Source organism: Scyliorhinus canicula, chromosome 2, assembly GCF_902713615.1.
Source record: "Scyliorhinus canicula chromosome 2, sScyCan1.1, whole genome shotgun sequence".
Classification (NCBI taxonomy): Eukaryota; Metazoa; Chordata; class Chondrichthyes; order Carcharhiniformes; family Scyliorhinidae; genus Scyliorhinus; species Scyliorhinus canicula.
Window position 1 is genome coordinate 283,896,701 of NC_052147.1, and position 25,874 is coordinate 283,922,574.

At 48.0% G+C, this 25,874-nt stretch overlaps 1 protein-coding gene across 3 annotated transcripts in view; it reads left to right on the plus strand.

Moving 5' to 3' along the window:
- LOC119962211 (vimentin-like) overlaps positions 1-25,874 on the plus strand; it is a 216,909-nt gene that overhangs the window by 103,267 nt on the left and 87,768 nt on the right. For 2 of the 3 annotated variants that reach the window (XM_038790183.1, XM_038790184.1), the window contains one exon: positions 5,997-6,155. The exons of the other annotated variant lie outside the window; for it this stretch is intronic. In XM_038790183.1, coding sequence (XP_038646111.1) covers positions 5,997-6,155 — 159 coding nt within the window. The remainder of the gene's footprint in view (positions 1-5,996; positions 6,156-25,874) is intronic. 3 annotated transcript variants of the gene reach the window in all.

The window sequence follows — 25,874 nt, forward strand, 5'->3', positions numbered from 1 at the left end:
CAGCAAAAAATTGGAGGGGGATCCGAAGGGGAGGTAGAGAGCACAGAGTCTCACTCTATGCGGATGATCTGCTCCTCTATATCTCGGACCCACAAAGCAGCATGGACGGAATCATCGCGCTCCTGAAAGAGTTTGGAGCCTTCTCGGGCTACAAACTCAACATGAGCAAAAGTGAGATCTTCCCAGTACACCCGCAAGGGGGGGGGGGGGGGGCAGCACTAAAGGGGCTGCCGTTCAAACAAGCCCGACATAAATTCCGCTACCTGGGGATCCAAATAGCCCATGACTGGAAAGGGATCCACAAATGGAACCTCACCAGCCTGACGGAGGAAGTTAAAAAGGACCTGCAAAGATGGAACACACTCCCGCTCTCCCTCGCGGGGAGAGTTCAGACGATCAAAATGAACGTACTGCCCAGGTTCCTCTTCCTGTTTAGATCCATTCCGATCTACATCCCCAAGGCCTTTTTCAAAGCGCTGGACAAACTCATCATGGCGTTCGTATGGGGGGGTAAAAATGCTAGGATCCCAAAGAAGGTCTTACAAAATACAAAAACCAGGGGAGGGTTAGCCCTCCCGAATCTACAATTCTACCACTGGGCAGCAACAGCCGAGCGAGTAAGGGGATGGATCCAGGAGCCAGAAGCTGAGTGGGTGCGTGCGGAGGAGGCCTCCTGCATGGGAACCTCCCTCCGGGCCCTCGCCACGGCAGCACTCCCATCCCCACCCAAAAAACACTCCAGCAGCCCAGTGGTGACAGCCACCCTCCAATCCTGGAACCAACTGCGGCAGCAACTTGGCCTGACCAAAATGTCGAACAGGGCTCCCATCTGCAACAACCATAGGTTCAAACCAGCACTGACCGACGCCACCTTCAAAAGGTGGAGGCAGGACGGGGGGACACTGACAGTCAGGGACCTATACACGGACGACAGGATCGCAACACTGGACGAACTGACAGAGAAATTTCAGCTAGCTGGGGGGAACGAGCTACGGTACCTGCAGCTCAAAAACTTCCTACGAAAGGAGACAAGGACGTACCCACAACCGCCACGACAGACACTACTGGAAGACCTACTGGACGCAAGTATCCTAGAGAAAGGGAACTGTAGTGACATGTATGACCGACTGGTAGATAGGGACGACACCGTACTGGACGCAACAAGGAGGAAATGGGAGGACGACCTGGGGATGGAGATCGGGTGGGGACTCTGGAGCGAAGCACTGCATAGGGTCAACTCCACCTCCACGTGCGCAAGGCTCAGCCTGACGCAACTAAAAGTGGTACATAGAGCCCACTTAACAAGAACCCGTATGAGTAGGTTCTTCCCGGAGGTGGAAGACAGATGTGAACGGTGCCAAAGAGGCCCGGCCAACCACGCCCACATGTTCTGGTCTTGCCCCAGACTCGTGGAGTACTGGACAGCCTTCTTCGAGGTAATGTCCAAAGTGGTGGGAGTGAGGGTGGAGCCATGCCCGATAGTGGCGGTCTTCGGGGTTTCAGAACAGCCAGATCTATTCCTGGGGAGGAGGGCAGACGCCCTTGCCTTTGCCTCCCTGATCGCCCGCCGTAGAATCCTGTTTGGCTGGCGGTCAGCAGCACCGCCCAGAGCTGCGGACTGGCTGTCCGACCTCTCGGAATCTCTCCAAATGGAGAAAATCAAATTTGCCATCCGAGGGTCGGACGACGGCTTCCACAGAACGTGGGAGCCATTCATGCAACTGTTCCGGGACCTATTTGTGGCCAATGTACAAGAGGAAGAATAGTCGGGGGAAGGTAGCGGGAGGGGGGGGGGGGGGGGCTACAGGTTCGTTACGGGGGTTCGATGGCTAGCTAAGGCCCAAAACCAAACTAAATAAACATGTTGAGGGGGGGGGGGGGGGGGGGGGGGGGGGGGGGGGGGGGGGGGGGGGGGGGGGCAGTTACTACTACGAAGATGCTTACCTGTAAATATGTATGTTAATTTTTGCGTGTTTGTTTTTTTTCTTTTTTCTTTCTCCTAACAATTTGTAATTTGTTCAATATAAAATATGAAAACTGAATAAAAACATTTATAAAAAAAAAAAAAGGAAGAGTTCCGCCAACAGAGAAAGGAGATGCAGGAGGATCGTTCGAAGGCTATCGGCGGGGCTGTGGCGCCCTGGAGTGCTCGATGGAGAGGGTGGAGAAATGCTTGGAGGCACAGAGGTCACAGATCTGAGCGATTCAGAGGGTGATGTCGGACCACAGCGATCGGTGGTGGCATTGGAGGCAGAAGTGGGGCTCTGAGGGGACCTTTGGAGGACATTGAGCAAAAGTGGAGGAACAGGAAAATAGATTGAGAAAATAAATTGAGAAGGCAGAATCTGCAAATAGTGGGCCTGTCTGAAGGAGCGGAAGATGCGAGTGCCACGAGATACGTTTCAAGGATGCTGGCCGGGCTGGTGACGGATAAGGCCCTGAGGTGTACAGAGCGCACACGTCTCTGATGCAGTAGCCTTGAGCGGGGGAGCTGCTGCAGGCGGTGATTGATAAATGAAAAATGAAAATCGCTTATTGTCACGAGTAGGCTTCAATGAAGTTACTGTGAAAAGCCCCTAGTCGCCACATTCCGGCGCCTATCCGGGGAGGCTGGTACGGGAATCGAACCGTGCTGCTGGCCTGCTTTAAAAGCCAGCGATTTAGCTGAGTGAGCTAAACCAGCCCCGATAGGCTCCACAAGTTCGTGGAGAAGGAGAAGATTCTGCAGTGGGCCAGGAAGAAGCGCAACTGCGCTTGGGAGGGGAAAAAGCTCCGAATATACCACGTCATTGGGACTGAGCTGACAAACGGTGTGCGGGGTTCAACAGAGCCACGGTGATGCTATAACGGGGGCAGATCAGGTTTGGGGTGCTCGACCCGGCGAAGCTTTGGGTGATATATAAAGGAAGGGAGTGCTATTTTGAGATCCCGGTGGATAAAAGGGCCATCTTGGAAGGGCCAGGTATAGGGTGAAATTAACAGGGCTAGAGCCAAAAAGGATGGCGGGGTGGAGGGGAATGGAGGTGTAAGCCCCGGTAAGGCTGATGCATGAAATGAAATAAAAATAGATACATAGAAGATAGGAGCAGGAGGAGGCCTTTTGTCCCTTTGAGCCTGCTCCACCGTTCATCACGATCATGGCTGATCATCCAACTCAATAGCCTACTCCTGCTTTTTCCCGATAGCTTTTGATCCTATTCTCCCTAAGTGCTATATCCAGCCGCCTCTTGAATATACTCAAAGTTTTAGCATCAACTACTTCCTGTGGCAATGAATTCCACAAACTCACCACTCTTTGGGTGAAGAAATGTCTCCTTATCTCTATCTGAAATGGTTTACCCTGAATCCTCAGCCTGTGACCCCTGGTCCTGGACACACCCATCATTGGTAACATCTTCCCTGCAACTACCCTGTCTAGTCCTGTTAGAATTTTATAAGTCTCTATGAGATCCCCCCATAATCTTCTGAACTCCAGTGAGAACAATCCCAACCTAGTCAATCTCTCCTCGTATGACAGTCCCGCCATCCCTGGAATCAGTTTGGTAAATCTTCACTGCACTCCCTCAAGAACAAGATCATCCTTCCTCAGAGAAGGAGACCAAAACTGCACACAGTACTCCAGGTGTGGCCTCACCAAGGCCCTGTACAATTGCAGCAACACATCCCTGCTTCATATACTCGAAACCTGTGTGTGACCACTCACACCATGGCCACCACTAGAAGTTCACGAATGACAATAATAGAATTATGCTTTATGTATGGCAGAACTAAGATATTTTGTACGTGTAACATAAAATTTGTATTTCTATTTAAATTCTATTTCTCTAGAAGTGAACTGTCGTGCTTTATTTGTTTTTATAGCTTTATTGATTTGCATTATTATATTGAATGATTTGTGTAGCTGTACCACTAAATCCCTTAAATTCATAAGCAAAATACTGCAGATGAAATATAGAAATATGAAATATAAACATGTGTGCTGCAAAACCCAGCAAGTCTGGCAGCATCTATGGAGAGAAACAGGTAACGGATAGAATTCTTCCATCTGGAATTAAGCCCAAAGGCAGGGCTGGGAACGTGGAGTATTTCATGCTGCGGAGACCGGCAGAAACCATGCCATACCATACAGCCCTGACCTCATTAATTAGGCAATGAGTTTTGGCACCATAATCTGTGGCGGGATGGGGATAATTGAGTGATTCTTGTGATCATTTCTGGGTGCCATACTTAAAAGATGGCGAACATCATATCCCGCCATTGAGGAAAGAAGATGGGCACCTGGAAAAGAAGATGGGTCACTGTAAGACAGAACACTCTGAGCCTGGAAGACGGATCTCCTCATAGCACTGAATCACACCCATAGATGCTTCCCCCCACCCACTGCTGAACTCCAGAGGCAGCCCCAGGCATTGCTCAGGTGGGTCCCAACCTATACTTGCCACATTTTTTCAATGAATTCTGGATCAGTGTATTTTCCCTCTGGCATCACAGAGAATCGGGAGTGGGTGGAATATTCTGGTCCAGCCTCCATCTGCATCCCACTAGCAGAATGCAAGTCAGTTTCACGTCAGCCTCCAGTGGGGTTCCCAACCTGCCACGGTTGACACCAATGGTGGATCCTGCAGGAAATTCATGCTGGCATGAAACCAATTTATGGACTCTTGCCAAATTCTCCCCCCAGTGCCTGCTATTGAACCCATTGGCGGGGCCATGGGAAAATTCTGCCCAACATTTCACGTTGAGTATGACTTCTTCACACCACCAAATCTCTCACTTTAACCCATTGGAACTCTAATTTTCCTACTTAATGTTCCAACCAAACTATGCCACCTCACTCAAATCTATAATGAAATTAACGTTCCATTTACATGTCTATTCTGAAAGCTGTTAGCATTGTTTTTAGTTCTAACAATCCACTCCTCTCAGCTGTTGATTATCTTGAAAGGTTATTTCACCCGGAAATGTTAACTGTGTTTCTCACCACAAATGCTGGCGGACCTACTTGAGCATTCCCAATATTTTTTTATTTTATTTCAGATTTCCAACATCTGCAGTATTTTCCTTATGTATTAACGTTGAGAGGAAATTTCATAGAGGTGTTCAAAATCATAATGTGTCTGGACAGAGTAGATAGGGAGAAACTGTTCCCATTGGTGGAAGGATCAAGAACCAGAGGGCACAGATTTAAGGTAATTGGCAAGAGAAGCAATGAGGAGAAAATCTTTCACGCAGCAAGTGTTTAGGATCTGGAATGTACTGCCCGAGAGGTCCAAAAGACGTATCCAAGCGGGAATTGGATTATTAACCAAAAAAGAAGAATGTGCAGGGCTACAGGGGGAAGTTGGGGGTGGGGAATTCCTCATTCGTAGAGTCAGCAGAGAGACAAAATTTTGTGCTGTAATAATTATGTGATTCCTTTCCTCAGTTCCATTTACCTGGCTTTGTTCCACATCCCTTGTTTCCCTTAATAATATAAACTATGAGACAAAGATTAGAGATGCTTAAGTCTAGAGAAACAAAGTTAATGAAGGGTAAAATGAAAACATCTGTAAATTGTGAGTTTCCCATCAAAACAGTTTGGAAAATTACTGCCGGTTTAACGCTAATTTTCCAATAGGCACAGACTGCATATGTCACTAAATTTAATCTATGAAGTGTCAAAACGATATAGATATGATGAGCTCAGAACATGATGTCAAAGTAAGTCAGGCCATAAGGACCAGAAATTTAAATCAATGAACATAAATTAAAAACATATTAGGAAGAACATTTTTATTCAAGAGATAGATACTACAATTTACCAGATTAGATGTCCAGTCAAAAACATTAAGAAGGTTCAAAGTGCATCCAAATGTTAGACTGAGTAAATTAAACGTTAAAAAAGTATTTTTGTATCTCAAAACTCTCAAACTGCTTCACATACAGTAACTCAATGAGATATGATGAACCAAGTGGCCTTTTATGGTCCTTGATTTTACAGACGTTTTGACTTACAGGAGCGCATTTACTGGCAGAAGAAGGTAGAGCACATACAGAACCTTGAGCAAGGGGATTCAAATAGAACAGACCTAGAACAGGTTCTGAAAGAGATTCATGGTGAATATGAACTACTCGCTAAAAGGAATAAAGAGGATATGGACAAATATAAGCAGAAGGTAAGTTTGGAAAATAGCCTGATACTCGTTACATTTTAGAAGCATGTATCACTACATGAATCATTGGCTTTTAGTTATGAATTAAATTAATTAATTAGCCTTCCCCATTTAGAAATATGAACAGAATTTTACAGACCCCTGCCAGCTAGTTTGCAGGTGGGTGGGGGGGTTCCATAAAATTATTTGGAGGGCCTTCCTACTGCCTTCCTGATCTGTCCAAATTGTTACGGGGGCAGATAAGACCAGTGTCAGCCCTCCCAACTCTTTGCTTGGCAGAATAGTAAACCCCACCTCCTGTAAAAATGCTGCCCATGGAGTAGGTCATTTAACTTTCAAGCCTGTTCTGTTATTCAGTTAATTTAAAACCTAACTCCATATACTTTTTTTTGTTTCAAACAATAACATCTTAGTTTTAAAATTAATAATTGATGTAAGATCAATTGCTGTTTGAGGAACAGTGTTCCCAACTTCTAGACTCCTGATCGTCAAATGATTTCTCTATCTACACCATCAGTATCTTGAAAACTTGATCGTATCAACACTTGGCCTTCTAAATTACAGGGGAAACAGCCCTATTTTGTGTAATCTCTCCTCATAATATAACCTTGGAGTCCAGGTATCATTTTGGTAAATCTAAATTGCATTTCCTTCAAGGCCAGTATATCCTTCCTCAGGTATATTGCTCAATACTTCTCCCAGTACTCTAGGTGTGGACTAACCAAGGCTTTTTATAACTGAAGCATGACTTCTATCCACTTGTATTCTAGTCCTCCTAAATATAAGGGACAGCATTCTGTTTAGCTGGTTTAGGGGCTGGTTTAGCACACGGCTAAATCGCTGGCCTTGAAAGCAGACCAAGACAAGCCAGCAGCACGGTTCAATTCCCGTACCAGCCTTCCCGAACAGGCGCCGGAATGTGGCGACTAGGGGCTTTTCACAGTAACTTCATTTGAAGCCTACTTGTGACAATAAGCGATTTTCATTTCTGTTTTGATTCACTTTCCATTCCCGTTCATGACCTTTTAACGGTCTGTGTACCTAGAGTCTTTTTGGGACTTCGCTTTTACATAACATAAGAACTAGGAGCAGGAGTAGGCCACCTGGCCCCTCGAGCCTGCTCCGCCATTCAATGAGATCATGGCTGATCTTTTGTGGACTCAGCTCCACTTTCCGGCCCAAACACCATAACTCTTAATCCCTTTTTTTCTTCAAAAAACTATCTATCTTTACCTTAAAAACATTTAATGAAGGAGCCTCAACTGCTTCACTGGGCAAGGAATTCCATAGATTCACAACCCTTTGGGTGAAGAAGTTCCTCCTAAACTCAGTCCTAAATCTACTTCCCCTTATTTTGAGGCTATGCCCCCTAGTTCTGCTTTCACCCGCCAGTGGAAACAACCTGCCCGCATCTATCCTATCTATTCCCTTCATAATTTTATATTTTTCTAAAAGATCCCCCCTCATCCTTCTAAATTCCAACGAGTACAGTCCCAGTCTACTCAACCTCTCCTTGTAATCCAATCCCTTCAGCTCTGGGATTAACCTCGTGAATCGCTTCTGCACACCCTCCAGTGCCAGTACGTCCTTTCTCAAGTAAGGAGACCAAAACTGAACACAATACTCCAGATGTGGCCTCACTAACACCTTATACAATTGCAGCATAACCTCCCTAGTCTTAAACTCCATCCCTCTAGCAATGAAGGACAAAATTCCATTTGCCTTCTTAATCACCTGTTGCACCTGTAAACCAACTTTCTGTGACTCATGCACGAGCACACCCAGGTCTCTCTGCACAGCAGCATGCTTTAATATTTTATTGTTTAAATAATAATCCCGTTTGCTGTTATTCCTACCAAAATGGATAACCTCACATTTGTCAACATTGTATTCCATTTGCCAGACCCTAGCCCATTCACTTAACCTATCCAAATCCCTCTGCAGACTTCCAGTATCCTCTGCACTTTTCGCTTTACCACTCATCTTAGTGTCATCTGCAAACTTGGACACATTGCCCTTGGTCCCCAACACCAAATCATCTATGTAGATTGTGAACAATTGTGGGCCCAACACGGATCCCTGAGGGACACCACTATCTACTGATCGCCAAACAGAGAAGCACCCGTTAATCCCCACTCTTTGCTTTCTATTAATTAACCAATCCTCTATCCATGCTACTACTTTACCCTTAATGCCATGCATCTTTATCTTATGCAGCAGCCTTTTGTGTGGCACCTTGTCAAAAGCTTTCTGGAAATCCAGATATACCACATCCATTGGCTCCCCGTTATCCACTGCACTGGTAAGGTCCTCAAAAAATTCCACTAAATTAGTTAGGCACGACCTGCCCTTTATGAACCCATGCTGCGTCTGCCCAATGGGACAATTTCCATCCAGATGCCTTGCTATTTCTTCCTTGATGATAGATTCCAGCATCTTCCCTACTACTGAAGTTAAGCTCACTGGCCTATAATTTCCTGCTCTCTGCCTACCTCCTTTTTAAACAGTGGCGTCACGTTTGCTAATTTCCAATCCACCGTGACCACCCCAGAGTCTAGTGAATTTTGATAAATCATCACTAGTGCATCTGCAATTTCCCTAGGCATCTCTTTTAGCACTCTGGGATGCATTCCATCAGGGCCACTATTCCTTTCCACTATTGTATCCTTTTATGATTTCACATTTGCCTACATTGAAATTGATTGCCGATGGTTTTGTCCATTCACTTACCCATTCAATGTCCCTTTGTAATGTTAGCTTCTATCTACACTACTTACAGTGTTGTTCATCTTCATGTGATCAACACTTTTGTATATGTGTGTTTCTAACCTATTATTAATAAATAACTATTGAAGCCCCAGCACATCCTTGCAGAATGTCAAAAGTCACATTCTACCAATTACAATCTTCAGTTCTGTGCTGATCCCAGAGAACTATGACCTTTACTAAGGAGGCAGATCCCAAATCCACCCCAAATGGGGATTGAATCCCATGCTGTTGCCACCAATCTGATCTCCACGAGCTGTCCAGCCAACTGAACCCTCAAGAAGTCAAGACTGCTGCTGAAACATGCAATTTTACACGCACGTTGAAGCCTGGTAGAAGTTTCAAATTTAATTCCATTACATAGCTGTCCAGAATCGCTCCTCTTCTCTCCCTAATGGAAAAACATGATCAGTACCCCGTTGCAGCTGGGACTGTATAGCTTGAGCTCAATTAACATGCTTGGGATCAGTCTAGTCACACAATTGTGCCTACTCATGTTGCTGCTCAGAATTTAACCATTGGTGCACAGGCTTCCGAATTCAATGACTGTACTGTGGCCGTACCATTTATGACTGGGAAGCAACTATATCGCCTTAGAAAGGTGGCCATGACACACTACCGGGCAGAGTTTGAAAAAAAAAATTCATTGGTTGGTGAGAAGCTACTATTAGGCATTGTGTTTAAATAGCTTAAACTAGAAAATGAATCATTTTTAAAGAGGTAGCTCCTTAGATTTCAGGAAGGAGCACTAGCAAAATTAAATCAAGTAAAGTAAAGTTAACTCAAGTCAAAGTGAAATAAGGTAACAAAATAAGAGAAGGTGGTGTATAGAGCGCACTTCACAAGGGCGAGGATGAGCCAGCTCTTTGAGGGGGTAGAAAATGTATGTGAACTTTGGGGGGGCACAAACCACGTTCATATGTTTTGGTCCTGTCCATAGCTGGAGGATTATTGGAAGGAGGTGTTTAGGGTAATCTCTAAAGTGGTCCACGTGAAACTGGAGCCGGGCCTTCGGCAGGTCATATTCAGGGTGTCGGACCAGCGGGGTTAGAAACGGGTGCGGAGGCAGATGTTGTAGCCTTCGCCTCGTTGATCGCCCGAAGGCGGATCCTGTTAGGGTGGAGATCACCCTCTCCACCTGGTGTGGTGGGTGGGCCTGCTGGAAATCTTGATGCTTGGAAAGATCAAATTTGAACTAAGGGGGAGGATGGAGGGGTTCTACAATTCTTGGCCATTACTCATTATGCACTTTCGAGAATCGGCTCACATTGAACATGGGGGGGGGGGGGGTTTAAATAATTTTTATTGAAAAATTTTGAATTTATACAACAACGAACCATAATAAAATACCAAAAATAACAACAATATTAGCAATCATAAACATTCGCCCCACCTCCATGAACAACACAGCATATTAACAACAACGCAAATTAAAACGCAAATTAACACAATATTAAGTTACATAATAGAAACCCCTCCCTCCCCGCGTTGCTGCTGCTATTGACCAAGATACCTATCTTTGAGCCAGGAAGTCCAGAAAAGGCTGCCATCGTTTATAGAACCCTTGTATTGATCCTCTCAGGGCAAATTTGACCCTTTCCAATTTTATAAATCCCACCATGTCACTGATCCAGGTCTCCACACTTGGGGGCCTCGCATCCTTCCACTGTAGCAAGATCCTCCGCTGGGCTACTAGGGACGCAAAGGCCAGGACACCGGCCTCTTCCGCCTCCTGCACTCCCGGCTCCACCGCAACTCCAAAAATCGCGAGTCCCCACCCTGGTTTGACCCTGGATCTAACCACCCTCGACACCGTCCCCGCCACCCCCTTCCAGAATTCTTCCAGTGCTGGGCATGCCCAGAACATATGGGCGTGGTTCGCTGGACTCCCCGAACATCTGGTGCACCTGTCCTCACCCCCAAAGAACCTACTCATCGTAGTCCCGGACATGTGGGCCCGGTGCAGCACCTTAAATTGGATGAGACTAAGCCTCGCACATGAGGAGGAAGAGTTAACTCTCTCCAAGGCATCCGCCCAAGTCCCGTCATCTATCTGCTCCCCGAGTTCCTCCTCCCATTGAGCCTTCAGCTCCTCCACTGACGACTCCTCCACCTCCTGCATTACCTTATAGATTACATGAGGGGGGGTTGGGGGCTGGGAGGAGGGGGACTGTATGTGTTAATGGTGACTATGGGTGATTCCTGATTCCTTTTTGTCATTTGTTTATGTTAACATGCGGGCTAATGTTTGGGGGTTTGGTGGGAGGATGGGATTGTTGTTACTGATATGGGGATTGGCCTTACATTCGTTACTGATTATTGTTTATTGTTGGGTGTAAATTAGGGAGAAAATGTGAAAAAGGAGAATAAAAAACATTTTTAAAAAAGGCAACAAAATAAGATAAAGTTGGCTTCCGGTGGCAGCCATGGAGTGAGTGGTTGCACACAGGGCAGCTCCGACTCGAAGGCTTTGGTTTGGGCACTTTATACCCAGTAACGGGGTAGCTCCAGCAAAAAAGTGGTGCAGAAGGTGTAGAGAGAGAGATTCTCCCCAAGATTGGCTGTCTACTGGCTACAGACCCAGCAGAAAATAGTTAAAGGCCTGGCTAAATAATTTGAGAGGACCTGTGGCACAGCAACAATTGCGAAAATGGCGGAGGGGGAAGGGTCATCGGCAGTGGGAAAGGCCAGATGGAACAGTTGATGGCCTTCATCAAAGCCGAATTTCGCCAGCAAAGGAAGGAGATGCACAGTAACTGGAGCTGGAGCTGTGTGGAGTCTGCTCTTGTCTTTCTAGATGGTCATGATCGTTGGTCACTGGCTGTGTGGAGTCTGCACGTTCTCCCCGTGCTGGAGCTGGAGCAGCCCTGTGTGCGACCACTCACTTCATGGGTGAAGGGCCACGTTATATTGAATCATAAAATTTACAGAGCAGACGAAAGCTATTCGGCCCATCGAGTCTGCACCGGCCCTTGGAAAGACCACCCTACTAAAACACACACTCCCACCCTATTCCCGTAACCCATAAACCCCCACCTAAACTTTTAGACATTAAGGAACAATTTAGTCTGGCCAATCTACCTAACCTGCACAATTTTGGACAGTGGGAGGAAACCGGAGCATCCGGAGGAAATCCATGCAGACATGGGGTGAAAGTGCAAACTCCACACAGTCACCTGAGGTTGGAATTGAACATAGGACCCTGGAGCTGTGAGGCAGCAGTGCTAACCACTGTGCCACCATGCTGCCTGAACACAGACTGAAAGTGCTGGCTAGGTTGGTGGCGACGGGATGGAGGGATGTGTACCAGGAGTGGTCGCTGAGGGTCACATTGGTTTCGTAAAGGATAGGCCACTCTCCAGTAACATCAGGTATCTGTTAAATGTTGTTATGACTCCGTCAGTGGGGTGGGTGTCATTATTTCTATGGATGCAGAGAAGACTTTTTATTGGGTCTTTAATGATGGTGGACAGACTTTGGAGAGTCAGGAGGTGAGTTAGTCACCGTACCATTCCTAGCCTTTGACCTGCCCTGGTAGCCAAAGTATTAATATGGCTAGTCCAGTTCAGTTTCTGATCAATGGTAACCCCCAGGATGTTGATTGTGGGCGATTCAGTGATGGTAATGCCATTGAACGTCGAGGGGCGGTGGATAGATCATTTCTTGTCAGAGATGGTCTTTGCCTGGCACTTGTGTGGTACGAATCTAACTTGCCACTTGTCAGCCCCAAGCCTGGATATTGTCCAGGTCTTGCTGCATTTGGACGTGGACTGCTTCATTATCTGAGGTGTCGCGAATGGTGCTGAACATTGTGCAGTCATCCGCAAACATCCCCACTTCGGACCTTATGATGGAAGGGTGGTCATTGATGAAGCAGCTGAAGGTGGTTGGGCCTAGGACACTACCCTGAGGAACTCCTGCAGTGGTGCCCTGGAGATGAGATGATTGACCTCCAACCACCACAACCATCTTCCTTTGTGCCGGGTATGACTCCAACCAGCAGAGAGCTTTCCCCCTGATTCCCATTGACTCCAGTTAGTTAGGGCTCCTTGATGTTATACTCGATCAAATGCTGTCTTGATGTCAAGGGCAGTCACTCTCACCTCATCTCTGGCATTCCATCCATGTTTCAACCAAGGCTGTAATGGGTCCAGGAGATGAATAACCCTTGCGGGACCTAAACTGAGTGTCCGTGATCAGGTTATTGCTGAGTAAGTGTGTTTGATAGCACTGTTGATGACTCCTTACATCATTTTGCTGATGATGGAGAGTAGACTGATGGGGTGGTAATTGGCTGGGTTGGGTTTCTTGTGTACTGGACATACCTGGGCAATTTTCCACATTGCCAGGTAGATGCCGGTGTTGGAGCTGTACTGGAACAGTTTGGCTAGGGGTGTGACAAGTTCTGGAGCACAAGTCTTCAGTACTATTACCAGGATTTTGTCAGGGTCCAAAGCCTTTTCAGTATCAGTGCCTTCAGCTGTTTCTTAATTTCACGTGGAGTGAATTGTATTGGCTGAAGACTGACATCTGTGATGCTGGGGGGCCTCCGGAGGAGATCGAGATGAATCATCCACTTGGTGCTTCTGGCTGAAGATTGTTGTGAATGCCTCAACCTAGTCTTTTGCAAATATATGATGGGCTCCTCCATCATTGAGGATGGGGATATTTGTGAAGCCTCCTTCTATAGCGAGTTGTTTAATTGTCCACCACCATTCATGGCTAGATGTGGCAGGACTAGAGCTTAGATCTGGGGCTGGATTCTCCGCCCCGCCGAGCCACATTTCTGTCTCAACCCGCTGGCGGGATTCTATGTTACGCAAGCCAGTCAATGGGGTTTCCCATTGTGAAGCAGCCCCATGCCATCGGGAAACCCCTGGGCGCCGGCATAATCGAGCATCCACCGGTGGAGAATCCCACCCCTGATGTGTTTATTGTGGAATCGCTTAGCTCTGTCTATTATTTGCTGCTTTAATATGTATATGGGTGGAGTGGAGGTATTTATTTGAGACCTTTGATAGGTTTGGCCCGAGGCTTGTGGTGCTTATTATATGTAGCTCCTGTGGCAAGCGTATGTACAAATAGTATGAGTTCACGGAGTTTTGTGCTGCATGGGGGATCAAAACAGGGGTCGCCACTGTCGATGTTGCTTGTGCTGCCGATTGAGCCTTGGCGATGGCCCTTAAGGGGTCTGTGAAGTGGCAAGGGATTGTGAGCAGGGAACACCGGATGTCCTTGTACGCGGACGACCCATTGTTTGTTGGATCAGTTCGAGTATGTGTACTGGAGAGGTATAAATTATATATATATACCTTCTCTAGATATAAGTTAAATGTCAGGAAGACCGAGGTGCTTCCGGTGAATGGGGCAGGGCGGGGGCCAACTTGGTGATGTTGCCATTTAAGGTAGCTAGGGAAATGTTCAGGTACCTGGGGATTCAGCTGACGAGAGAATGGACTACGATGCGCAGGTGGAATTTGACAACGTTGGTGGAGGAACTATGGGGCTCCATTACACCTGCACTGGCAGGGAGGGTGCAGGCTGTAAAAATGAATGTGCTGCCAAGGTTCCTGTTCGTTTTCCAGACCCTTCCAATTTTTCTCCCAAAGGCCTTCTTCCGGTCATTGAAGACAGTGATTTCGGATTTGAGATGGGTGGGAAAGGTGCTGAGGGTCAAGAGGTCCTGCTATGGAGGCAGATGCAGAAAGGGGTGTCGGCTCTCCTGAACCTGCTGCACTACCAGCGAATGTGGAGAAGGTGAGGCGATGGTGTGTTTTGGGGGGGGGGGGGGGGGGGGGGGGGGGGGGGGGCAGTGGGTCAAGATGGAGGAGGAGTCCTGTAGGGGACCCAGTCTGAGAGCTCTGGTGATAGCTCACACTAGCTCTGGGGAGTTATATGGGAGCCCGGTGGTACAGTTGAAGGTTAGGGTGTGAAATCAACTGTGGAGACACGTTAAGTTGGCGGGGATGTCGGTGTTGACACCAAGTGCAGGAACCACAGGTTTAAGCCGGGGGAGAGGGATGGGATGTGGAGGGAGACGGGACTGGTGAGAGTGAGGAACTTTTATCTGGAAGGGAAGTTTGCAAGTCTGGATGAATTGTGGGAGAAGTTGCTGAGGGAGAGTGAATTTAGATGCATGCAGACGAGTGACTTTGCACGAAAGGAGTGGAGGACATTTCCCAAGTTGCCGGGGTACACCTTATTGGAGTAAATGCTGCTCCCGGATGAAATGGGAGAGGGTAGGATTGGGGACATATTTGGGAGGGGGGGGTGCAAATGGTGAAGTTCAAAAACAAACGAAGGGCAAAATTGGAGCGGGGAGCGAGGCTGGGGTTTGTGGTACAAGGCGATGTGTCGGGTTGATTCAGTCTCCTGCTCGAGGATGATCTTGATTCGTTTCAAGGTGGTGCACAGGATACATACAGGGTGAGGATGAGAGGATTCTTTCAAGGGGTGACTGATGAATGTGAGAAGTGTGGGCGCGGGCCAGTGAATCATGCACACATGTTCTGGGGTTGCGAGAAGCTGGAGAGTTGCTGAGATGCGTTGTTTGGGACGTTATCTAAAATTGTGGGAGTAGACGTCAGGCCAGACCCAATGGTGACAATCTTTGGGGTTTCGGAAATGCCAGAACTGCTGTAGGGGAAGGGGGCCAATGTCGTGACCTTCGCCTCACTAATTGCCCGCTGAAGGATCTTGCTAAATTGGAGGTTGGATACGCCGCCGAGGGCGGTGGCCTGGCTGGGGGACCTGTATGACTTTCTTCGGTTGGAAAAGATCAAATTTGAGTTGATGGGGTTGGCCGAGGGCTTTGAGACACAGTGGGGGTTGTTCATGACAATGTTTGAGGAACTGTTCATCACAAGGCGGGGGGGAGGATAGGGGGTAAAAGGGGGGAAAGTTACACATGTTTGGAATAAAATACATTTTATAAAAAAAGTAAGATAAAGTTAGCTAGAAAGAGTAGGCAGAAAGAGTGAGAGGATGGGTGAAGGAACTGGGCACAGAATGAGTGAAGATGGAGTAGAGTTGCTGCATAGGGACGTGCCTTCGAGCTCTAGTCACAACCATACTCACATCGCTTCCGATCCAACACTCAAGAAGCCCAGTGGTGGTAGCCACGCTCCGAACGTTGTATCAAACACTTCAGCCTGACCGAAATGACCACTGTGGCCCCCATCTGTAACAACCACAGGTCCACACCAGCAACAATGGACCCCACCTTCAAAAGGTGGGGAGAGGACAACGGGACACTGACGGTTAGCGACATGTAAATAAATGACAAATTAGCGACCCTAGAAGAACTCACGGAGCCTGACTCAATAATATAGATTATGGGCAGCACAGTGGCTTGCTCTGCTGCTTCACAGCGCCAGGGACCTGGGTCCGATTCCTGAATCACTGTCTGTGCAGAGTCTGCACGTTCTCCCCATGTCGACGTGGGTTTCCTCTGGGTGCTTTGGTTTCTTCCCGCAAGTCCCGAAAGATGTGCTTGTTAGCAGAATTGGACATTTGGACATTCTGAATTCTCCCTCAGTGTACCTGAATAGGCGCCGTAGTGTGGCAACTAGGGGATTTTCACAGTAACTTCATTGCAGTGTTAATGTAACCCTACTTGTGACACTAATAAAGACTATTGTTATTATTAAAGAGGAAAAAATGAGGTATATACAGGTCAAAAACTTACTCAGAAAGGAAACGATGACATACCCCCAGACACCAGGACACTCGATACTTGAGGAACGGTTGGATGCAGGCGACCTAGGGAAGGGGAACTGTGGGAACCTGTACAGATGACTATTGGAAGAGGTATGCTCTCCCTTGGATGAGACAAGGGAAAAGTGCGTGAAGAACTGGCGGGGGGGGGGGGGGGGGGGGGGGCAACGACTCTGGATCGAAGCACTACACAGGGCGAACTCCACCTCCACATGCACAGGGCTGAGCCTAATACAGCTAAGTTGGTGCACAGAGTGCACTGAACCAAAACCCGAATGAGCAGGTTCTTCCCGCAGGTGAAGGACATGTGTGAACGGTGCCAGGTAGGCCCGACCATCCACACCCATATGTTCATGACCTGCCAAGACTTGGCTGGTTCAGGCCGACCTTCTTTGAGGCAATGTCTAAAGTCGTGAGGGTGGAGCCATGCCCAAACCTGCCGATCTTCGGGCCTCCGAGCAGACAGAACTCTTTATGGGGAGGCCGACGCCATAGCTTTTGCCTCCCTAATCTGCCGCCGGAGAATCCTGATCGGCAGCACCACACGAAGCTGCAGACTGGCTGTCTGACCTGTCGGAATTCCTCTAACTGGGGAAAAATAAAATTTGTCAACCGTGGGGCTGAGTAGGGTTTCCACAGGACGTGGAAGCCTTTCACCAACTTGTTCCAGGACCTCTTTGTAGCCAGCAGTCATACAAGCAGAAACTTAAGCAGGAGAATCCGGTTAAGAAGGTCGTGCAGTGCTTGTCTAAGGCAACAGAAGAGCTCCTACTTGACTGCTTGGAGTCAGTGGACTGGTCCATATTCAAGAACTCAGCGACCAACCTAAACGAGTATGCCACCACAGACACAGACTTCATCAGCAAGTGTGTAGAAGACTGCATACCAAAGAAGGTAGTATGTACGTTCCTCAACTGGAAACCATGGCTTAATCAGGAGATTCACTCCCTACTGAAAACCATGTTTGAGGCGTTCAAGACAGGCGACCCTGACCTATACACAAAATACGGTACGACCTCCGCAAAGTCATCAGATGTGTCAAGAGCTCATATCAGACTAAGCTAGAGTCACAGACTAACATCACAGACTCTCGGCGGTTGTGGCAAGGCCACATTGTGGCTTGTTTGTTCAACATTATTGTTCAAATATAACGAGCTACAAAGCCAAGCCGAGTAGAATCTCCGGCAACAGCGCACCCCTCCCCAATGAACTCAATGCATTCATTCTATGCTTGGTTTGAGCAGGAAACCATCAAGCCGTTGTCAACTGCCCTAGCAGCCTCAGACACACCCATACCTAAGGTCACAGCTTCCAAAGCCAGATAGGTCTTCTTGAAAATGAACCTTTGGAAAGCAACAGACCCTGACGGGGTCCCTGGTTGTGCACTTAGATCCTGCGCGGGCCAACTGGCAGATCTGTTCGCGGGCATCTTCACCCTTTCCATACTCCATTCCGAGGTTCCCACCTGCTTAAAGAAGACCACCATCATACCGGTGCCAAAGAAGAACCACGCAACGTGCCTCAATGACTGCCGTCCGGTGGCCTTGACCTCGATCATTATGAAGTGCTTTGAGAGGTTGGTCATGGGCCCTGTGGTGATATGCATCACTGTAAATACACATGGGGTTAATGTAAATTCACTACGATTAAGTAAACACTAGAGGGAGCACCAGAGACGTCATGACATGCAGACATACAGCTAATGAACACATAGAATAGGACACGACCAATGGGCAGTCAAGACACCCAGAGGTGACACTACCACAAGGGGGCATTACACACGCTATATATAAGGACAGGGCACACATGCACACATCTTTCCACAGGTGACACTTGGAGAGTAGGGCAGGGGCAGATCAGAAGCATCACACCTACCACGTGGCTTAGAGCAGACTGGTTAGTTAGACTGAGTTACTATAGCAAGATTAGCAGGAGAGTCGAACTCATAGAGAACTGTGCTCCTGGTTCAATAAATCACATTGAACTTACTTCAAAGTCTGGAGTATCTTTTGGTCAAAGCTGCATCGAGTTGCAGCCTGTGTTATCCCAGAGTATACAACATGGTACCAGTAGTGCCTGTTGAATCTATATAGTTCAACTCGGCAAGATCCGTGACTACCAGCAACAGCAGCCAGGCAGGATGATCGAGATTCCTGTTCCTCATGGCAATTTCAGTGCCAACTGGCGTGCATTCAAGCAGAGATTTGAGATTTACATAGTAGCATCCGACCTAGATGGCGTGGCCGATGCTCAGAAGATAGATCTTCTACTCACCATTGCGGGTGAAAGTGCAACAGAAATCTTCAACTCCTTTAAGTACTCCAAAGGACAGGACAAGAGACAGTCCTGGACAAGTTTGAAAACTACTGTGAGGTGAACACAACAGAAATCGGTAAAACTGGTGCCTATACTCACCAACGGTAGGCTTGCAACAGAAGCAAACGACAAGTTTGATTGGCAGCCATCTTGCGCATGGAGCCGCACATGCGCAGTTCCCGAGACGACGCAAACCGGCAAAACAGTGTTTTGCGCATGCGCAATCCATTCCTACGCTCTACGTCACAAGCGTCATGACATCAGAGGTCCTGGACCATGCCCACTTAAAGGGGAAATGTCCGAAAATAGTGGGGAAAAAAATTTCAAGCCAGAAAACACAATGTTTTCAACTGGAACGACAGCACAATGCCTGAACTTCAACCAGTAGCTGAAAGTAACCTCCGCAGAACCCTGCAACAAGCAGTTAGCACCGCTCTAAGAGATGATTTAGTCCTTGAAGACTACGACTCAGACGATGATTTCATCATTGGACGTCGCGACCTCAGCACCAATTCCGAACCGCAACAAGATGTGTTGTACATTGAAGCATCCGACACAGTCATGGATGAGTTCTTCGGATTTGAGGATCCTCAGCCCAGCATAGACGACATCCCGACCCATGAGTACAGGATTCTGCTGCAGCCTGACGACAAGAGACAGAGAACAGTACAAGCTCACAGAGAGAGGCCTGACGCCAAGAGAGTGGTCTACGCACCATGAAGAGTCCCCGACTCCGCACAGAAAGCGATGACAGACTCCACAGCGAGACCACTGCACTTCTCCATACAGAGCGCACAGATCGACTCCACAGCGAGACCACTGCATGACTCCACACAGGGAACGATGCCAGACTCCACAGAGAGAGCGGTACAAGCCTCCACAGCGAGCTCATTGACAGACTCTACAATGGAAGCAACGCAAGACTCCAGAGCGCAGTCCTTGCATGAACAAGACCATGAAAGTCTAGCAACCTTATCTGAGCAACCAGCAGCAGACGATGCAAGTCTTCCACGCTCAAGTGAACAGCAAGACGACTGACAGACAACAACTGGTACGACAAGGTACAACTCTGCCTATGAAGGACAATGTTACTGCTCAGCTCAGAACAATGGTGAGAGTGCAAACATACCATGGCATGTCACCGCATCTTACCAATTCACGTTTGCTACACTACAGACAAGCAAACCAGCTTTCAGGAAAGATGTCATCAAGAATTGCTATCACAAGCATAAAAAAAAGAGTCCACCTCAGACAATGAAGTGATTTGACCATTTGAATACCTCCTGATGGCTTCTTGGATACGTAAACACCAGGACACTGACGGCGTTCATAAGGGAATGACAACATCAACATCGACACTTCCAGAAAAGCACAAGAAAGCCACTCGACCGTGTAAATTCATGAACTTTGGACTCATAACTATTATTTGGTATTGTATAATCCTCACTGTCATCGTAACTATTCTTTGATCTTGTATAGTCATCACAGTCATCATAACCTATACATGTCATCACTAATTTACCTGTTTTTGTTCAATTTTTCTTTAACACTGTACAGAAAATATGTAACACGAAAAATGGTGGGATGTGGTGATATGCATCACTGTAAATACACAAAGGGTTAATGTAAATACACTATGACTGAGTAAACACTAGAGGGAGCACCAGAGATGTCATGACATGCAGACATAGAGCTAATGAACACATAGATTAGGACACGACCAATGGGCAGTCAAGACACCCAGAGGTGACACTACCACAGGGGGGCATTACACAAGCCATATATAAGGACAGGGCACACATGCTCTGTCTCTTTCCATAGGCGACTTAGAGAGTAGGACAGGGACAGATCAGAAGCATCACACCCACTACGTGGTTTAGAGCAGACTGGTTAGTTAGACTGAGTTACTATAGCAAGATTAGCAGGAGAGTCGAACTCATAGAGAACTGTGCTAATGGTTCAATAAATCATAATTAACTTACATCAAAGTCTGGAGTATCTTTTGGTCAAAGCTGCATTGAGTTGCAGCCTGTGTTATCCCAGAGTACATAACACAACAGGCACATCAACTCCATACTCCCAGAATGCCTTGCCCCTCAAAGGGGAAAGCAGCCTATGGTCATCTGGGACGATGATGGCTTTTTGTTATACTGTGGTTGACTCTTAACTGCCTAGCAAGCCACTTAGTTTAAGGGCAATTAGGGATGGGCAATAAATGTTCGTCCAGCCAGTGATGCCCACATCCCCTGAACAAATGCCACCCTGCTATTTAAGAAGGGAGGAAGAAAGAAAAGAGGAAACCGCAGACCTGTACGCCTTCCATTGGTAGAAGGGAAAATGCTGGAGTTAGTGTCAAGGATGTGATCAATGGAAACTTGGACAATCATGATTGAATTAGGCATAGTCAGCATGAATTTACAAATGGGATATCATGATTCACAAACTTTGAGTTTTTTGAGGATGCCACAAACAAAATTGATACAGGAGCGTTGTTGGACGCAGTATATTTGGACTTCATAATATAACAACTTTATTGTCACAAGTAGACTTACATTAACACTACAATGAAGTTATTGTGAAAAGCCCCTAGTCACCACATTCCGGCGCCTGTTTGGGTACACAGAGGGAGAATTCAGAATGTCCAATTCACCTGTCAGCACGTCTTTCGGGACTTGTGGGAGGAAACTGGAGCAAAATATGAGGTGGCACATTTTGAGAGAAGAAATATGGGAAGACCATGTAGGCTCAATAGTACAGGAGCAGTGGGACATCGGGGTTTAAGTGTATAATTCTCTGAAGGTGGCCAGGCAAATCGAAACAGTTGTTCAGAAAGCTTATAGGATCCTTGGGTTTTTAAATAGAGGCAGAAGCAAGAAAGTGATTCTACAGATCATTGGTCAGACCACATTTGGAATATTTGGCAGAGACAGGGCAGGATTCCGTTAGCTCCAGCGAGAGCACGGCTAAGTGGGTTCTTAAACTCACTTAGCTGTGCGAGACTAGCACCTGGTTAGATCTCGCGAGGCGTATTGGCCGATGACAATCCTGGGGGAAGCCTTTTGTGGGACTTGCTGGCCACAGCACACCCCAGTTCCAATGGGACGTGGCCGGTAAATAGCGCCTTAGTCATTTTTGGGGGGGATAGTTACTCCCTGGTCCAGCCCACACTTAGGGCACGATTTACCGGCCTCCCCCACCTGACGTGTCATGACAAGGCCGATGCGCTATTAGGTTGATTTAAATATGTATTCGCTGGATTCTCTGGGCTTCCGTGAAGTAATGGCTTTGGTTTTGCGACGTTTAGTACTGGTCCACACAAATGTATGCATACTGGCACCTGGGTGGTTTCCAAGGCCAGTGTAGACCCCTGGGTTGTCAGAGACATGGCTCAGTGGCACGCCAGGCTCTCACACTGGCACCTGGGCATCCTGGCACTGCCACCTTGGCAATGTTTAGCGTGAAATCTGTTGATGGGAGGGGGTGCACCTTTGGCAGGACCGGAAGATTCCGCCAGTGAAGGCGGCATGGTGGCGCAGTGGTTAGCACTGCTGCCTCACGGCACCGGATCACTGTCCGTGTGGAGTTTGCACGTTCTACCCATGTTTGCGTGGGTCTCACCCCCACAACCCAAAGATGTGCAGGGTAGTGATGCACTATCAATTGACCACAGAAGCGAGGTTGTAGTCCGAACTGAAGGCTTTAATAGACAAGATGTTTCCCCAGCAGCTCAGGTACAGAAAGGAAGCTGTGGGAAATACATTGGCTCTTATGCCCCGCCTTACTGGGCGGAGCTACCTTACAACTCTAACCAATGGGTGACTAGTGTTACATACCATCGAGCCAATGAGCAGCGAGCCTTCTCCACCAATGGTGTCTCGGCATTGCTGGGTACCGTAGTACCTCTAGTCATACTACCACATTCACCCCCTGTTGAAAAAAGAATCCGGCGGGGGGTGGTGCTGGCTTGGTCGCCCGACCATAACTGGCGGTCCGCACGGATTGAATATCATAACTGGTACATAGAACGATACAGCGCAGTACAGGCCCTTCGGCCCACGATGTTGCACCGACATGGGAAGTCAAAAACTAAAGGCCATCTAACCTACACTATGCCATTATCATCCATATGCTTATCCAATAAACTTTTAAATGCCCTCAATGTTGGCGAGTTCACTACTGTTGCAGGTAGGGCATTCCACGGCCTCACCACTCTTTGCGTAAAAAACCTACCTCTGACGTCTGTCCTATATCTATTACCCCTCAATTTAAGGCTATGTCCCCTCGTGCTAGCCACCTCCATCCGCGGGAGAAGGCTCTCACTGTCCACCCTATCTAACCCTCTGATCATTTTGTATGCCTCTATTAAGTCACCTCTTAACCTTCTTCTCTCTAACGAAAACAACCTCAAGTCCATCAGCCTTTCCTCATAAGATTTTCTCTCCATACCAGGCAACATCCTGGTAAATCTCCTCTGCACCCTTTCCAAAGCTTCCACGTCCTTCCTATAATGAGGCGACCAGAACTGTACGCAATACTCCAAATGCGGCCGTACCAGAGTTTTGTACAGCTGCAACATGACCTCATGGCTCCGGAACTCAATCCCTCTACCAATAAAGGCCAACACACCATAGGCCTTCTTCACAACCCTATCAACCTGGGTGGCAACTTTCAGGGATCTATGTACATGGACACCGAGATCCCTCTGCTCATCCACACTGCTAAGAATTTTACCATTAGCCAAATATTTCGCATTCCTGTTATTCTTTCCAAAGTGAATCACCTCACACTGCTCTACATTAAACTCCATTTGCCACCTCTCAGCCCAGCTCTGCAGCTTATCTATGTCCCTCTGTAACCTGCAACATCCTTCCACACTGTCTACAACTCCACCGACTTTAGTGTCGTCTGCAAATTTACTCACCCAACCTTCTGTGCCCTCCTCTAGGTCATTTATAAAAATGACAAACAACAATGGCCCCAGAACAGATCCTTGTGGTACGCCACTCGTAACTGAACCCCATTCTGAACATTTGCCATCAACCACCACCCTCTTGTCTTCTTTCAACTAGCCAATTTCTGATCCACATCTCTAAATCACCCTCAATCCCCAGCCTCCGCATTTTCTGCAATAGCCGACCGTGGGGAACCTTATCAAACGCTTTACTGAAATCCATATACACCACATCAACTGCTCTACCCTCGTCTACCTGTTCAGTCACTTTCTCAAAGAACTCGATAAGGTTTGTGAGACATGACCTACCCTTCACAAAACCATGCCGACTATCCCTAATCATATTATTCCTATCTAGATAATTATAAATCGTATCTCTTATAATCCTCTCCAAGACTTTACCCACGACAGACGTGAGGCTCACCGGCCTATAGTTACCGGGGTTATCTCTACTCCCCTTCTTGAACAAAGGGACCACATTTGCTATCCTTCAGTCCTCTGGCACTATTCCTGTAGCCAATGATGACATAAAAATCAAAGCCAAAGGCTCAGCAATCTCTTCCCTGGCTTCCCAGAGAATCCTAGGATAAATCCCATCAGGCCCCGGGGACTTATCTATTTTCACCTTGTCCAGTAGTATGACTCGTTTTGAGGTACTGCACTACTCTCGTACTGCGCCTGCCCACTGGCCCATAACTATTTACAAAGACATAATACAGTTTCGTAATTTCACAATTGGCCATGTACATGTCACATTAAAAGTCTATATACAGTTTATAGCGACACAAGAGGGTCAGGGGCCTTGGTTGTCCTTTGCGATCGACGGAGCTTCGGCGGAGAGGTCGGTGGAGGTGCAGGCGCCTATGACTCCGGGAGCGTGGATCCAGTCCCCGTAGCGGCTTCAACACCACTAGATCGTGCTGGTGAGGGTGGCCGACCCGGGGAGGGGGTGTCCAGACCTCTAGATGGCGCTGGTGGGGAGGTTGACTGACCAGGGAAGGGGGAGTCTGTAGAGTGCAGCGGTGGGCGGGGGGGTCCAGGCAGGGCCGGCGGGAAAACTGGTTGTCCAGGGCAGGGGGCGACAGTGAGGTGCACCGGTGGAGGGTGGGGCAGGGGGCGAGGGAGGGGATCCGGCGGGCGCCAGGTCCCGTAGGGAGACCGTGCCTTGTCGGCTGTCGGGGTACTCCACATACGTGTACTGGGGGTTAGCATGGAGTATATGGACCCTCTCGACCAACGGATCCGACTTGTGCGCCCGCACGTGTTTCCGGGGGGGCTGCCAGCCACGTCGGGAGCGAGGTCCCTGAAGAGGACTTCCCAGGGAAGACAAAGAGACGTTCGTGAGGTGTTTGGTTAGTTGCGGTGCAGAGCAGAGACCGGATGGAGTGGAGGGCGTCTGGGAGGTCCTCCAGCCAGCGGGGGACTGGGAAATTCCTGGACCATAGGGCCAGTAGGACAGTCTTCCAGACCGTTCCGTTCTCCCTCTCAACCTGTCCGTTACCCCGGGGGTTATAACTGGCCATCCTGCTCGAGGCAATGCCCTTGCTAAGCAGGAATTGACGCAGTTCGTCATTCATAAAGGAGGACCCCCTATCACTGTGTATGTAGGCGGGGAATCCGATCAGGGAAAAAGTGCTATGGAGGGCTTTGATGATGGTGGTTGTGGCCATGTCGGGGCAGGGGATGGCGAACGGGAAGCGGGAGTACTCGTCAATCACGTTGAGGAAGTACGTGTTGCGGTTGGTAGAGGGAAGGGGACCTTTGAAGTCCATGCTGAGGCGTTCAAAGGGACGGGAAGCCTTTATCAGATGCGCTTTCTCCGGACGGTAGAAGTGCGGCTTGCACTCCGCGCCGATGTGGTAGTTCCAGGTGACTGTCCTGACCTCCTCGATGGAGTAGGGCAGGTTGCGGGTCTTTACGAAATAGAAGAAACGAGTGACCCTGGGGTGGCAGAGGTCCTCGTGAAGGGCTTG